Genomic DNA, 16,907 nt, shown 5'->3' on the forward strand with positions numbered 1-16,907 from the left:
TATGCCAACTTTTGCATCTCTTCATTTTTGCAATCTGCTCTGTAAAGCAAAGCGCATGTTAACACTCGCAGGAACACTGAATTATACTCAGTCAACATCATTGCATTATATTTATACTTTTAGAATATAGAAATTTAGTAGTCTAAGTTTTGCAAAGGGGTTAATTGCAGGCTGAAGCACAATTGCTGCTGCCCGTCATTAGCCTTGAGGGCTCGTAAATTTGCTTCATAGCAACATAGCAAATAATGGTGTACAGCTTGTGACCAGACAACCCATGCCATACCCGTGCTGCACGAGTTGTCTAGGAGTTAATATATAAATAAATCCAATTCTACAATAAAAGTTTAAATTACACCCCTTTCCCTTTTTTCTAAATAAAAAAAAATAAACAATCCAAATTTTTGCTATTGCCATGTGCTGAATTGCCAGAACTATTTTCACATTCCTCTTGCTTGGTAAACAGCATAAGCACAAAAATTCACCAAAACTGCAGAATTGTGGTCATATCACATCCAGAAAAAAATTAAAATTGGTGCCATAAAAAGTTCTGATCATGGTGCAAAAAAAATAGCCTTCAAATAGCCCCATAGTGTGAGGAGGCTGGTGGTAACACTTGGTCAGGGAAGGAACGGGGAGGACACAGACTGTGGAGACAGCACTAGTCCCCGCCCACTGTCCCTGCCTACTGTGCCACTGTCAGCCCTAGGCAGCTGCAGACAACTGGGCAACCGCCCCTGACTTAAGATGATACAAAAATGAAGACAAGATAGACACACAAAAGAAAGGTCAAAACTAAAACACAACAGAGGTACCGAATCAAACTCAAATTGGGTTAGTTGGGTCACAAAGTCAAAAGGTCAGAGCAGGCAGAAAACAAGACTAGTCAAATTCAGGAAGCCAGGGTCAAATATAGCCAAGGAAAACATAGCAGATAATCACAGTATGTACTGGAAAGTTCCTCCAAAATGACGATTGCACATAGCACGGGGGGTTATCTATAATCCCTTTCAGCCGGGCAATGGGCTGCAAGCCACACCTACCACGCTCCACCCCACAACATCACACTTTCTCCATCACTATATATAGTGTAGCAAGTCAGCTCCTGTGCAGTGAACTGAACACATTAATTTACACTAGTTAGAGACAGATAGGTAGAGGCAGGGTTAAAGAGGTAGGCTTAGAGAGGGTTATAAAAGGTTGATTAGTGTAAGCTGCGCAGCTGTGAAACGGCTTATGTTCTGTCAATTTGTGTGCCAGTACAACCTGTCCACATCTTTTTACTTTGAAGTTAACCCAGTGAATCACATATTAGGTTACATCAGGTGGCCTGTTCTAAAACCATGTCTGGCAGCAGAATAACTGACATAATTGACAATGACACTTATTCTGCTGCCAGACACAGTTTTACATCAGGTCAACTGATTTAACTTTACACAGAAGACCTGTGGACATTGATGGCTCACTGACGTACAATGAGTCATGGTGCGCCAGTGATCCACCACAGTTTACAGCTATCCTGAGTAAAGTTGCCCAGTGAGTCAGGTGATCATAGGGTCGTCCTTGGTGTTGGTGAGGTAAAGCAGAAATGAGCCAACAGGGAGACAAGGTATTATCATTCAACAGTGACTTTACTCAAACGACAATTACAACAGGTAAAAGTCTTTTATCTGTTAGGCACCTGTATAGCTGCCAGCCCCAGATGGGTCAATAAAGGAAAATTTCTGTCCCAAATACAACACATATACCTCACATGCAAGATAATAGCAGCATAGGTGAAGATCCACACTCAAGGCCCTTGATATGGCATTGGTAATTACCATTCAGTATGGTACAGAGTAGTAGAGCAGTAGCAATCACTGTAGTGGCGTTAACACACTAAACCTCAATAAAATCCCCCCCCCCCCAATACATGCCACATACATGCCACATACATAGTGTAATGATAATGTGGCCAACATGGCACAACTTAAAAATTTTGCCAAATTGGACGTAAATAACACAAACAATAACTGTCCAAAGGGGGCCATGAGATAACCTCAACCTGTGGACTACAGAACTTGATCTAGGTTTCCTCTCACAGTTGGGTACCTTTGGATGTAGAGGTAGGAGGTGGAAACCCACCCAGCTAGGTTATGGCAGCAGCCCATCCCCGTGGCCCTTGCATAGGAATGTATTCCAACTTCTTACCAGTTCCAGGTTATACAATAAAGTCCAGGAGGTAGTCCCTTTTGACAAACCTCCTGGCACCAAACAGGATACAGATATGTACTAGGTCTTTCACAAAGCCATGCCTTTTATGTATGTCGAACTCCAGCACAGTTGCCTTCCTCTGTTCAGGACACGCTTCATGATGGGGCTGTTGCAGGACAGGATGATGGCCCTAATAGGACTACTGCATGCTCAGAGTTTAAAAGCCTGGCTGGGATTGCTGTATGCACACAACTTGACAGCGTCTCTGGGACTGCTACATGTACACAGCTTGTCCAATGTCCAATAGTAGGATGGTGGTGGACTGCAACGGAGTAGCTCCTTGTTCCAGTTGGACTCGATAGCCTCCCTGTAGCTAGGCAATAGTGGAAAGGGACACCTATAGAAAGCAATGTGATATTAAAAATTACTATTTTTTTGCAAAAGAATTTCACATGTCACTTCTTTCGGCGGATAGCGGGATACGCCAGCCCATAGAATGGTGTCTATGGAGCCGGCGGAAAGGCGCGCAGCTGTGCGCGGACATACTGCGGAATTCTGCGGACATTGTCTGTGAGAATTCTGTAGTATGAACCCACCCTTATGGTGCGTTTACACAGACAGATTTATGTGACAGATTCTTGAACCCAAAGCCAGGAACAGACTATAAACAGGGAACAAATCATAAAGAAAAGGCTGAGATTTATCCTCTTTTCAAATCCATTCCTGACTTTGGCTTCAAAAATCTGTCAGATAAATCTGTCTGTGTAAACGGACCATAAGTTCTTGTTTGTCTGCCCAAATCACCTCTGAGACCGGGACCTGTCTTTCTTTAACCCTTAGGGGACCAGTAGCGGATTATAATAGGTCCTTTTCGGGCGGTAGCCAGGGCCTTGAGCTCCTGGGGGGCCCATGGCCAACCAAAAAGACTTATACTTTCAGTGGTGTATTGTCTCCTGGCTATAGTTCCGCCATGATTTGTAAAAAATTGCTGATTTTTACCTTGATTTTGCACAAATGAGGTCATTATGACTATTCTGTACTATGAATGCCACGCTAGTGCTGCCATAGTTACAGTGGAGTGGGGGGGCCCAGGTTCGGTGAACAGCCCTTGGCCTAAGGTAAAGTTAATCCGCCCCCGGAAGGGGACACAGCCAGTTTTGGTGTTTATGACATGGCCAAATTTTTCAAATATGACATATGTCACTTTATGCGTCAATAACTCTGGAATGCTTTAACCAATCCTTGTGGTTCCAAGAATGTTTTTTCGTAATATATTCTACTATGTTAGGGGTAAATTTGGGCTGATACCTTTAACTTTTTTGTGAAAAACTCCAAAATGTGAAAAAAAAAAAAAAAAAAGAATTGCATTTCTCTAAATTTGAAAGTCTCTGCCAATAAGGAAGATAGTTATACCACATAAATTATCAATTAATTCTCATCTATAACATGTCTACTTTATATTGGCAGTCTTTGGTTAACATTCATTTCATATTAAACTAGCTATAAAAAGTGAAATGCAATAAAAAAAATGTATTCGTCTGAATCAGCAGTTTCTATAAATACCCCATTTGTGGACGCAAAGTGTTGTGTGGGCGCACAACATGGCTCAGAAGAGAAAGAGCACCCTTTATATTTTGGAGAGTGCATTTGGCTGGAATGAATGTAGGAGGCCATGTTGCATTTGCAAAGCCCCCCTAACGCCGAGACAGTGGAAACCACCCACAAGTGACCCCATTTTGAAAACTATACCCCTTAAGGAATTTAATAAGGGGAACAATCCCGCATGTTTTTTACAGTTTTTTGCAAAATTGGGCTGTGAAAATGAAAAATCTAATTTTTCACACTTACATGTTGATGAAACCCCAAATTTTTCAAATTTCAAAAAGCTTGAAGAAGAAAAACTCCCCCAAATATTTGTAAAGCAATTTCTCCTGAGTACAAAAATACCCAATTTGTGAACGTAAAGTATTGTATGGGTGCACAACATGGCTCAGAAGAGAGGGAGCACCTCTATGTGTACACTCCTGCTCTAGCAGTAAATGTACGGACGTTTACTGACACTTACTAACGGACACTGACTGACGCTTACTCACACTTACTAATGAACACTGACTGAGGCTTACTTACAGTTACTAATGGACACTGACTGACGCTTACTCACACTTACTAATGGACGCTGACTGACGCTTATTCACACTTACTAATGAACACTGACTGGTGCTTACCCACACTTACTAGTGGACGCTGACTGATGCTAACTCACACTTACTAATGGACGCTGACTTACTAACGGACGTTGACTAATGATTATTAACGGACACTGATTGATGCTTAGTAACGGACACAGACTGACTCTTACTAACGGACACTGACTGACACTAACTTACGGAAGGTGATTGACGCTTACTGACACCCACTTACGGATGCTGACTGATGCTGATTGATGCTTACTAACGGATGATGACTGACGGATACTGATGGACGCTGACTAAAGCTTACTAACGTACGCTGACTGATACGTACTGTGGAACACTGACGCTTACTAAGGGACGCTGGCTGACACTTACTAAATTACGCTGAGTGACGCTTACTAACAGACGCTGACTGACACTGACACTTACTAACAGACTCTGACACTGAAATTGACACTAACGGACGCTAGCTGACACTGACACTAGCTGACACGGACGCTGACACTTACTAATGGACCCTGACTGATGGACACTAACTAAGATCTCCCTTATTACTGGGAGATCACAGGGGAGGGGGTATATTTTTTAGTGTGTGTGTGTGTGTGTGTGTGTGTTTTACAGTATATGGATATAGGCTCTGATCTCCTTACAAAGTGAGGGATCAGAGCCTGAATTCATGCTCTGCCCTCCTGGAACGATCAGATGCTGTGATTGACAGCTCTGATCACAGAGCTGTCAATCACAGTATATAGCAGCATGTACCAGCGTTATTAGACAAATGCTGGTACATGCTGCAGCAGGAGGGGGCCATCCCCAGATCCCGAAGCTCATAGTGAGGAGGGGGAAGGAGCGACCTCTGCTGTGACTCTCCGGGTGAGTACCAGGCACAGCAGCAGGGGGAGCCCAGCAATGGAGGGAGCCATGGCAGGGGGGGGGGGGGCGCGGCAGCAGAGGGAGCCCAGATCGGAGGGGGGAGGAAGCCCGGCAGCGGCAGTGGGGAGAGCCCGGCAGCCGGGAGATCCCGGCGGCGCTAGCAGTGGGGGGAGTCCGGCAGCGTGGGGGGAGGTATGTGTGACGTGGGGAGGCGGTGCAGGGAGCCAGCAGTGCTCTGCCCCAGCTTCTCCTGGATCCCGGAACTCGGCAGAGTCCGGGACCGGGGATTTAGTGCTGGCTTCACCGGGATCAGTGGATCGTTACCGATCAACTGATGCCAATTATCGCCTGTGCTGGACCCCTTCAGGGGGTCCAGCGGCACCTACACTAACCTGTCAGCTATCAGCTGACAGTTTAGTTGTGGTTCTCGGTGAACATCGGGAGCCGGTCATTTATTGTATGTCCTGGTGCTGAAAGTAACATCCTGCCAGGACGTACAATAACTGCTCAGTGCGGCTAGGGGTTAAGACTCAGTCATTCACAGGCCTGCTATAGCGTGTCCTTTGTGTGCCTATACTCGCTTTCTACCCTTTGTTAGCTATCCTGACCTTGCCTTGTATCTCTGACTAAGAGTTTGTCTTCTGAGCTGGTCTGTATTTTAGTCCTCTGTTGTTTTTAACTCTTGTTTGCCTCATTGACTCTGTTTGTGGTTCAGCGATTTTGTACTAGTATTTACCTCTCCTGGTTTAACCCTAGCTTGCTGACCACCCACCACTGTGTATTTTTGTCCTTGTCTCAAGTTTATCTTGTATTTGTCTTGTGTCCTGTTCTACCTATATTAGCGTAGGGGATGGCTCCAAGTTCTCCTGTGTCACCTAGGACATGTTGAGGCAAGTAGGCATGGACAGTGGATGTGGGACAGAGTCAGGGTTGCACTTGTCTCTGCTTCACCTGTGTGTACCTTTACCTGTCCTGAAAGGATGAGCCCGAAATTTGTGCCAAAATATAGTGAAACTGCTAAAGTGAAGCTTTGAAAGGTTTGCTCATCTCTAGCCACTATGCAAGTAACTTGTATGAACTATACAGGAAGTCTAACCTATCATTCTAAGTGCAGCAGCTGCAGTGGCAGATTCACATATCTCTTTATGAATCTGCTGAATCTAACAGCAGCAGTAGTTCACCAAACCCCCAAGTTATCTTTGAATTTAATTTACCTAGTCCAAAATCTGCAGTGGAAAATCTGCAACAAAATCAACGTGATTTGGGGTGGATTTTGTGCTGCACATTTTATAGCAGAAGTGTTGCAGCTTGTAACAGCATCCTTTTATGCCCCCTCCATACAAATGGCACCAGGGGCGTAACTAGAAATGGCTGGGCCCCATAGCAAACTTTTGATTGGGGCCCCACCCCCTCTCGATCGACCACTACGCCATCAACACACTCAGCTCTACACAGGTTCTATACACCATATAAATTACAGTACAGTTACATCAGGTGACTTACAGGAGACGTCTTCTCTGATCGGAGTTCTTCCCTTTTCATTTTCTTTTCCATCTGCCCTGGGCTGTTATGAGAACTTCTTCGAGCCACGAATCCACATAATCTGCCAGACAGACATATTAGGCTCCACACTCTGTCACCATCCTCATCTCTACCAACTGCACATCTGTATTGGCCCCTTTACACCCACATTTAGTGGGTAGGCTGACTCTATGTGATCCCATTTTAGTATATGGCCCTCCTCTCTGTCGCCCCTCCTTATAGATAGCTTCCTTATGTTGCCCCCCCCCCGCTGTCCCCCTTATAGATGCCCCCCCATGTTGTCCCCTTATAGATGGTCCCCTATGTTGCCCCCCCTATAGATGGCCCACTTTCCCCCTTTATTGTCCCCTTATAGATGTCCCCCTCTCCCCCAATGTTGTACGTTTATATCCCCCTCTCCCCCTATGTTGTCCCCCTCTCCCCCTATGTTCTCCCCTTATAGATGGCCTGCTCTCCCCCTATGGTGTCCCCCCTTATAGATGGCCCTCTCTCTCCCCCCCTTATAGATGTCCCCCTCCCCCCCTTCCTTATAGATGTCCCCCTCCCCCCTTCCTTATAGATGCCCCCTTCTCTTCTCCCCCCTTCCTTATAGATGCCCCCTTCTCTTGCCCCCCCTTCCTTATAGATGCCCCCTTCTCTCCCCCCTTCCTTATAGATGCCCCCTTCTCTTCCCCCCCTTCCATATAGATGCCCCCCTCTCTTCCCCCCCCCTTCCTTATAGATGCCCCCCTCTCTTCCCCCCCCTTCCTTATAGATGCCCCCCTCTCTCCCCCCCCCCTTCCTTATAGATGCCCCCTTCTCTTCCCCCCCTTCCATATAGATGCCCCCCTCTCTTCCCCCCCTTCCATATAGATGCCCCCCTCTCTTCTCCCCCCCTTCCTTATAGATGCCCCCCTCTCTTCCCCCCCCCCCTTCCTTATAGATGCCCCCTTCTCTCCCCCCCCTTCCTTATAGATGCCCCCTTCTCTCCCCCCCTTCCATATAGATGCCCCCCTCTCTTCCCCCCCCCCTTCCTTATAGATGCCCCCTTCCGAGGAAAGTAAGTTTAAAAAAAAGAAAAAAAAACTCACCTAACAACACGCTCCCCCGTCGAGCCTTTTTCCTGTCACCCCCTGTCTGATGCGCGGCTGCCGTCTGATGCCGCGTCCTAGCCCCGGCAGTGCGCGTATCATAGAGTTCTGTGTGGGCCTGTGGCCGCGACTTCCGGCACACGTCTCTGTGCCGGAAGTTGAACCGCAGCACAAGCCCACACAGAACTCTATGATACGCGCGCTGCCGGGGCTAGGACGCGGCATCAGACGGCAGCCGAGCATCAGACAGGGGGTGACATGAGCGCTGTGGACCGGTCCCGTGCTCCTCCTGGCCCAGTGACTCCTTTTCCCTATGGTTGGGGAAAGGAGTCTCCGGGTCGGGAGGAGCACGGGACCGGCCCCCGGCTACAGCACCCGGGAGGCATGCTCAGCCGCCGGGTGCTGCAGGATATGTAAGCTCCAGGGGCCCGCGTCACGGGCCCCTGATGCGGCGGGGCCCCGTAGCAGCCGCTACGGCTGCTACGGCGGTAGTTCCGCCAGTGAATGGCACATACCCACCATCTTCACAGCTTTTGTAAAAAAAAAAAAACAGCGCAATTGAATTATTTAAGCTGCTATATGATTTTCTGAGACAGAATTACACAAGACAGTATAAGGTTTGGTTCATGCATTTTATGTTCATGTATTTAAATTTCAAGTAGCGGCCCGGCCATGGGTCTGTCCATTCCTAGGATGTTTATGGACCCTAACAATGCGGGACAAGTTGTTTTTGTACCGGCACCATTTTGGGTTTCATATTAAAAATCATAATTACTTTTTATGAATTTGGGAGGATAAAAAAAATTTTTTGTCTGTATTCTTATGTGTTTTAAATATACACCTTTTTAAATATGCGCGTTTATTCTCTGGGTTAGTCCAATTACAGCATTACCAAATTTTTTTTTAGTTTTTCTTATCTGCCACAATGGAAACACTTTTTATTTAACCCCTTCAAGACCGAGACCATTGATGCATGGATGTCCGGGTCAAATTAATGCAATGTTCCTCAGCTTTTATTTTTAGACCTACAGGGCTGGTTGGGGTGTCATTTTTTGCATCATGATCTCTAGTTTTTATTAATATCTCTGGCTTTTAAGAATTATTTTCTGATATGTAATTTAAAAAAATCAGCAATCCTGGTGGGTTTTTTTTCTTTATGCGGTTCACCATGTGGGAACAATAATGTTATATTTTAATAAATCGGACAATTCCGCACGCTACGATATATAATATGTTTATTTATTTTACATATTTTGATTTTTATAATGGACAAGGGGGTATTTAAAACTTTTATTGGGGGGTTATATAAGGTTTTTTAAATACTTTTAAAAGCCTTTATTTTTATTTTTTTACACTTTTATTTTACAGTAAAACATGAAATCATTAGATTGCATGTACTAATGCTATGCCATAGCATTGCATAGATCAGTGTTATCAGCGATCTGTGCATAGAGCCTGCCTGAGAGCAGATTCTATGGATAGAACACCGATCCGACAGGACGAAGGAAAGTGACTTACCCCCTCCCTTCGGTACAAGCGATCGGGACCCCCACAGATCAGTCAGTGACAGGAGCTTGTCCCGTCACTGACTACTGTGCATCACGGCATTTAGGGGTTAATCACAGGCAGCTGCGAGATCGCAGCTGCCTGTCATTATGCTGGGCTCCCGGGACACTGATGTGTGTGGGGCCGCTCTCACTGCAGCGGTCCCACACACATCTGTAGCCCCTCAGTCAGGAACGTATATATACATTCCTACTGCACGGGGTATGTGCAGTAGGATCATATATATACAGATTACTGACGTGAAGGGGTTAAAAAAAAACTTTCGTCACAATCCAAGACTTGTAATTTTTTTTTTTTAACCTTTTTTCTTAACAGAGCTGGGTGTTTGTTTTTTTTGCATAAAAACTTCAACTTTATGGGAGGTGTAGAATGATAAATACTGTTCTCGCGAGAGCCTCTCATGAGATAAATCCTGTGCAAACCAATACTAAAGGGTGTTTACTTAAAACCATACCCTTTGTAAATATCCTCCATCCTCCCATAGTTTTTATTTGTATACAATTTTTAATTGCTCCAATATAAGTTATATCTTAATTATTAACTATTCAGTGACAAAACTCATTTTCTTAGACAATCTATACTTCTATTCTAGCATGATACCACAATAGCTGCTCTGCAGATGGCTCTGAATGTCTCCAATGGAAAAATCCCTCCTTACACTTCGTGCCATATTTTTGAACTTTACAAAGCTGCGGATGGGTAGGTGACAAATAAAATGCAAAGACTATGTTATATAATTGTGAAAGCAGATGCGAAAAGTTCTCCTTGGCATTGTTTGAGGTAAGGACAAACATGAGGGCAAATCTCCTGAAGGCTTAATTAGAAAGTGATACAGCTGACACTTTCACATATATTATTATATTCTGCCATGAGTGGTAAGTTTTAATACACGAGGTACCCCACAGATAAAGGCATAAATTCAATCCAGCAAGTATAGGAGAAGTACAGCCAGTGCCCAGTTGTTTGTTGAAATAAACTAAATTTTTACTTCCAATGTAGATACGGGATTGTAACCAGAAGCAGCAATTGGTCAGCACTCCTCATAGATCCTTTAATGTCTCATGATGTGTTTCCCAGGCTGTATGCTGCTCCAGGAACCCGTGAGAGTAATCCCTGACCCAGGGGCATCTTATATAAGGAAAAACAAAAGGTTCTCTCCACCTCTCTTTAAAAATAATTCAATGGTTTATTTTCATAATTAAAATACAGACACGTTTTGGGCTTGCTAGCCTTTAATTATGGCTCTGTTAAAAGCTGGGTCCTATGGAACTTCTCATAATAAAGGGTTGTCGCCTGTTATAGTGTAGGAAACAATTGCATTCCGATCCCCACAGTGATCCACAGAATAGAGGCATGCTTATTTTTGCTGCATCAGATGTGGCGCAAGAAGCGCACCACTATTTTGTGGATTGTGTGAAGTTCCATATGTCACAGCCATGATTAAGGACTAGTAAGCCTGAAAAGTGTCAGTCTTTAAGAATAAAGCACTGAATTATTTTTAAAGAGAGCTGGAGAGAACCTTTTGTTTTTCTTTAGATATGGTATTGGTATTGCAGTTTCACCTCAGTATGGCACTCACAGTTTATATTAAAACAAGTATACCATGTTTGTAACTCACATCTTGTACATAAACTTTGTGGTTATATACATTATTCACAAAAAAAGAAGAATTTATCTCATTTATAGGGTTTGTCTGTTCATTATTGATAATTTAAATAAGCACTGTCATTAAAAACAACTTTGCATATTTTGACAGAATTAAACATATTTGTAATTCCCTTTTTTGTTTTCTTTGTGTAATTAAAAGTTATAACATTGGCCACTAGATACCGCTGTTGCTTTTTCACTGCCTCTTGGCAGTACATGTTTGTCTATGACAAAGTGATTGACATCTTATCTTTCCACTTACTCTTGCCGGAATCTCTATTTCTGGTCCAATCACATGCTGGACTGGACCCCTGACCTATTTTATATACTTCCTTGATCTGTTAACCCTTCGCTAGCTATTAGTCTTTTTTAGGTGTGCTAGTGTATTTCTTGTGTCTTGCTATTACTGGTTACCTGACTCTGGCTTATTGCACCTTGACCTCGCTACTTGGATTCTGATTTTGTACTACGTTGCTTCCTTCCATGTTGGTTTGTCTTGTCTTTGTTTTATGTTTCACATTGTTACAGGTAAGGGACCATCTTATGAATTGCTTTAAAAATCGCAGTAACATAATATTAATTTTGCTGAGATTTTGGCAAAATTAGGCAAAAATTGCATTATTTTAACATAAATGGTAACATAATGCCATTTTTGCAGCATATTTTGAAAAAAAAATGTTTTATTTTACTGTGAATTTTGCAGTTGTGGTAAAATAACATTTCAGGATAGACATGTCTTTGGAAAGGATGAAAGTAATAATATAACAACGAAAAGTTACATTTACAGTGGCCCTTGTAGAAAAATTATAGCAGCAGCAGTCTGCTGCTGTGCTCACTGCAGTGTGATTGACAGCACAGGAGAGCAAAGAGCTCTGAATGCCCCGCCCATACTTCCTGCATTTCATCTAAGCCCTTCAGTTGTCATAGACAAGCCTGTATGGATAACAGACAGAGGAGCAGAAACAGCGACACCTAGTGGCCAATGTTATAACTTTCAATTTGATCTGATGTGCTAATACTGGTCTATGCAATATAGAAGATAATATACGGTTTTAAGAGATAAACACTTAAATGAGAGGTCTGGTGGGGGGCAAAAAAAAATTATGGGCAGGGGGTGTGGGGAAATCAAAAAGACAATATGCTAATGTGTCTCTGTGATCGCACTGAGACACATCACTAGGCTCTAGTATCTTGCGGTTGTCCTCTTCTCCTGGTTTACGGATACATCACGACCTGGGTTGAATGTCACAAGCGGGTGGGATTTAGCCTGCTCAGCCGATTAGTTACTGCAGCGGTGTCCTGCTCCAGTAACTGACTCGCTGAGCAGGGCATCCATCAACCTGATCATGAGTAAGCCGTAGGGGAGCTTAGAAGACAGCCAGACACCCCCAGCCCGGAATGATTTTTTCGCCCCGTGACGGACTTCTCCTTTAATATACTTTAGTTAGGTTGTATAATGTAGCATGTACAACATTCATTTTTTATATTTTTTTCTAACAGGGAATACACTGTTGAAATGTATTACCGGAATGACTCATCAGTAGATCCATACTTACTAATTTTGCCAGGATGCTCTTCATCATGTCCTCTGGCAAACTTTACTGCGCTGACATCTTCAATAATTGTAGAAGACTGGGAGAAAGAATGTGAAGCTGAGGTAGATGGGAATAATAAAATCTCAGGTATGATCACATTTTCCTTTTATCACTATGTAGAACAGATAATTATAATGTCTACTTATAACCTAAAAGGGTTGTCTCATCATGGGTATTAGGTTCTCTGGAGCCTGAGTTCACCCTAATAAGTATTGAACTTGAATAAACCTGTATATAAGGGGTTAAAAATGATAGTTTTGACACAACATTTGACCCTGGACAATGATCTACTATAATCTACTCTAATATTCACCACAATATCTTTTATAATATCTCAATAAAGATACAGCAGATCGGCACTACCACCTACAATCAATGGGAGTTCAGGGCTTAGACATGCGGTAAAGGAATAACAATGGGGTGCTCATCCATCAGAAGTGCAGCAAAAGCAACAATAGCAATATTCTATGGAAGAAAAGATATGGAGGCACTCACCGTGTAAAATTCTTCTTTATTAGTAAATGTCCATTAAAACCAACGAACAGAGTGTGTAGCAGTCGGCGGTGACGCTGTTCAGCAGCTGATAGTGTGACAGCTGTTTCCCGTGTGAATGCCTGAAGAATCATGCATGCGCGCGGGAAACAGCTGTCACACTATCAGCTGCTGAACGGCGTCCCCGCCGACTGCTACACACTCTGTTCGTTGGTTTTAATGGACATTTACTAATAAAGAAGAATTTTATACGGTGAGTGCCTCCATATCTTCTCTTCCATAGAATATCTTTTATAATATCCTAATAAAATTAGGTCAAATGTCAAATAAGACTTAGGCCCCATTCACACGTCCGTGTCAGTTTTTACTGTCAGGAAATCCTGATCAGGAGACCTCAAATGTCATCAGGATTTCCTGACAGTAATCCGTTTTTACCATCAGGAAAAACCTTCAGGATTTCCTGATGAGAAAAAAATAAAATTGTTTTTAATATGGTCAACATAAATCACAGGTACCCACACAGCCCCTAGTGTACCTGTATGGCCACAGGCTGCAGAACTATAACACCCAACATGACCTGTCAGTAGGGCATGATGGGAGTTGTACTTCAGCAACCTGGATGGCCACAGGCTGCAGAACTACAACTCCCATCATGGCCTGCCAATAGAGGCATGATGAGAGTTGTACTTCTGCAACCTGGATGGCCACAGGCAGCAGAAGTACAACTCCCATCATGACCTGTCAGCAGGGCATGATGGGAGTTGTACTTCTGCAACCTGGATGGCCACAGGCTGCAGAACTACAACTCCCATCATGGCCTGCCAATAGAGGCATGATGAGAGTTGTACTTCTGCAACCTGGATGGCCAAAGGCAGCAGAAGTACAACTCCCATCATGACCTGCTGACAGGTCCCCAGTTGAATTTTTCTCCTGGCTGAGAGAAAGTGGGTGTGGCCTATCCCTCATCTCCCTGGCTGCGCCCCTCCATTCACTGAGCACCACCTTAGCAGATGTATCACACATAGCAGGATCAGATAGAGCCCCAACATACAGTATCACAATGTAAGATTAGATACAGAGCTCCAGCAGATGGTATCACACACAGTGGGATTAGATACAGTCATCTGCTCTCATAACTCTGTAGGATAATGTCAGCCATGGAGGTGGGGGCACCTGCTGCAGACATCTGATAGTGAATGTTATTTGTACTATGGAAGGACTACAGCTGTGTTGTGCTGGGACTTGTAGTCCTCCCCTCAATGACTCACCCACTCTCACTCATGCAGTACATTGGAGTGATGGTGGCAGTGGATACACTTGTGCCTCCATCCAGCTCTTTCCCTGCGCTGCTCCTCACACACAACACCCTCAGCTCTGTTTAGTCACCTCTGTGAGGGGAGGGGGGAGAACGTGCTGCTAGGAGGGGGGGAGGAGGTTTTGTTTATGTTACTCTCTGTGTCAGGGCTGTTATCTGATCCTCCTGTCACAGTCCGTACTCTAGGTACGGGTCTGAAGTGAGGGGGCGTGTCCAGCAGGAATGCAGAAATAAGTCAGAGCCAGAGAGGGCTATAAGGGGATAATCAGCCTTATGTATTTAAAAAACTGTTCATTTTAGGTTATTAATGTATATTGCAAAAATTCTTATCATGACCTAAGCTAACTAAAACTGAAAGGTCAAAATATTTTATAGTTACGCTTTAAATATACCCCTGCAATTAGTTTCACCCTACCAGAGATATCTTCAGGAACAAGGGCTAATGGACCAGACCACATTATACTCCAGTCGCTCTGGTGAGGTAATTTTGGCCTATTACTTCTGATGTCCTGAAAGGCCATGTACATGCCCCTGTTAGCTCTATGTTGGCTACTAGAGGTGGCCCCTAGCTGCTGAAAGCAGTTGAGAGTCATTGGGTATGGAGCAGGCTTAAGTCCTGAGCCCACTTCAGCCTCTTCACCACGAGTGGGGACTGCTATCACGGCTCACTCTGGCTGTGGTTCTAGCCGAGCAAGTGGTAATAGCAATATCAATGAGACCCTGCTCTGTCAACAGCTGTGCAGAAGCACTTGAGGAGGGGAATAGGAACTGAAGGGCTTAGACAGCTATACAGTTCCTGATACAACATTGGTGGCAGCAGAGGGGCCTGGCACCCCTTTCTGCTGCCATTCAATGCAAGTGGCATTGTTGTCACCACAGTACCACGTTAATGGGCTGACAATGAAAATAAACATCAGGTATTTTTAAGAGGTTGTCTGGTGTTAAGCATTTTTCAACATATTGCTGCTTACCGGCAATTGTCTTGGGAGCGACTGCCTATCACTGCCAATCACTGATTCAGATGGGACAGTCCCGCAGCCAGTAACTGGCTGAGCGGGCTGTCACTCCCAAGACGAGTTCGAGAAGTGGAGGTTTTGCAGTTAGCAAGAGACACCAGCACCAATGGAACAGGTAAGTATAACATATTTATAGTTTTATATGCACCAGTAATATGCTAAAAAATGCTTAACGACGGACCAGAGCTATAGGAGAAGTATATATTGGACAGTGGGGCCATTGGAGCATGAGCATTATATATCAGAGAGTGGAGCCATGGGATAAATAATGCTCCCACAGCCCCACTCTCTCTTACATACTGCTCCTATAGGCCCCTATCATATTGCTACATTTATCCCCCCACACAGACTGATCTCTCAACCTCCTTTCTACTGTCTGTTTCCTCTTCTTTCTCCTCCTCTGTGCTCTATGTAGAGTATAGTCTGTGCTATTACATGCACAGACAGCGAGTGGGGAGCAGTGGGAGGGGCCGTCGAACAATACTTAGACCGTTTGGGCGGCCCACTGATGTCAGCGGCAGTCTACTGCCGACGCTCCTATTAATCGGAGCGTCACACAGCAAAACATCACTGCACAAATCATCATCTTTTAACATGTTGAAACACCACGATCAGCTGACATGTCTGCCTTTTAAGATGGGCTAGTACACAAAACGATTATTGGCCTGAGCAGTCGTAATCAGCCAAGTAAGGACGATAATCAGTTTAATTAGTTTAAGACAACTTAATAAAGCTAGATTAACCTATGTAATAAACTACATGTATATTTGTCCTAATAAACAACTTTGTGATTTTCTTTAGGGGCTGTTGTCAGACTCACTATTGCTGTGGTCATCTTGAGTATTGCAGTCCTTGCTCTGCTGATCCTATTGTACTACTGGAGGAAAAAGTCATTAAACTATGAGTCAGTGTGACCACAGACCAAGCAGATCTCTTGCTCCAAGCTGTGGAAAGAAGAAGTATGGCTCAACATTTGAAATGAAAGAGTGGTTTAGGCCACTACAAATAGTGACCACTGAATAGAACACTTAAAGGGGTTATCCAGCACTACAAAAACATGGCCACTTTTCCCCTACTGTTGTCTCCAGTTCCGGTGCGGTTTGCAATTAAGCTCCATTTACTTCAATGGAACTGAGTTTCAAAACCCCACCCAAACTGGAGACAACAGTAGGGGGAAGTGGCCATGTTTTTGTAGCGCTGGATAACCCCTTTAAGAATGTCACCATGCAACATATAGGGTAGTCAGACTACCAACTTGGCAGTCATACAGAATATATAGCCTATAACCACCTACATGCAAAGTAATACTGGTAGGTTTTTGGCTCTTTGCTCAAAATGTGGACATACTGTATAAATTACTCACAAAGTTAAATGTCCAATACTTTTTTGAAGACTCATAAAGTACATAA

At 44.0% G+C, this 16,907-nt stretch overlaps 1 protein-coding gene across 1 annotated transcript in view; it reads left to right on the forward strand.

Annotated features, from left to right (window-relative positions):
- The window catches only part of ACP3 (acid phosphatase 3), a 58,021-nt gene extending 41,411 nt beyond the window's left edge, over positions 1-16,610 (forward strand). The window contains exons 9-11 of the mRNA XM_069958338.1: positions 10,026-10,132; positions 12,581-12,762; positions 16,300-16,610. Coding sequence (XP_069814439.1) covers positions 10,026-10,132; positions 12,581-12,762; positions 16,300-16,412 — 402 coding nt within the window. The 3' untranslated portion in view covers positions 16,413-16,610. The remainder of the gene's footprint in view (positions 1-10,025; positions 10,133-12,580; positions 12,763-16,299) is intronic.
- The last annotated feature ends 297 nt before the right edge of the window (positions 16,611-16,907 follow it).

This window comes from Dendropsophus ebraccatus, chromosome 2 (genome assembly GCF_027789765.1).
Source record: "Dendropsophus ebraccatus isolate aDenEbr1 chromosome 2, aDenEbr1.pat, whole genome shotgun sequence".
NCBI lineage: Eukaryota > Metazoa > Chordata > Amphibia > Anura > Hylidae > Dendropsophus > Dendropsophus ebraccatus.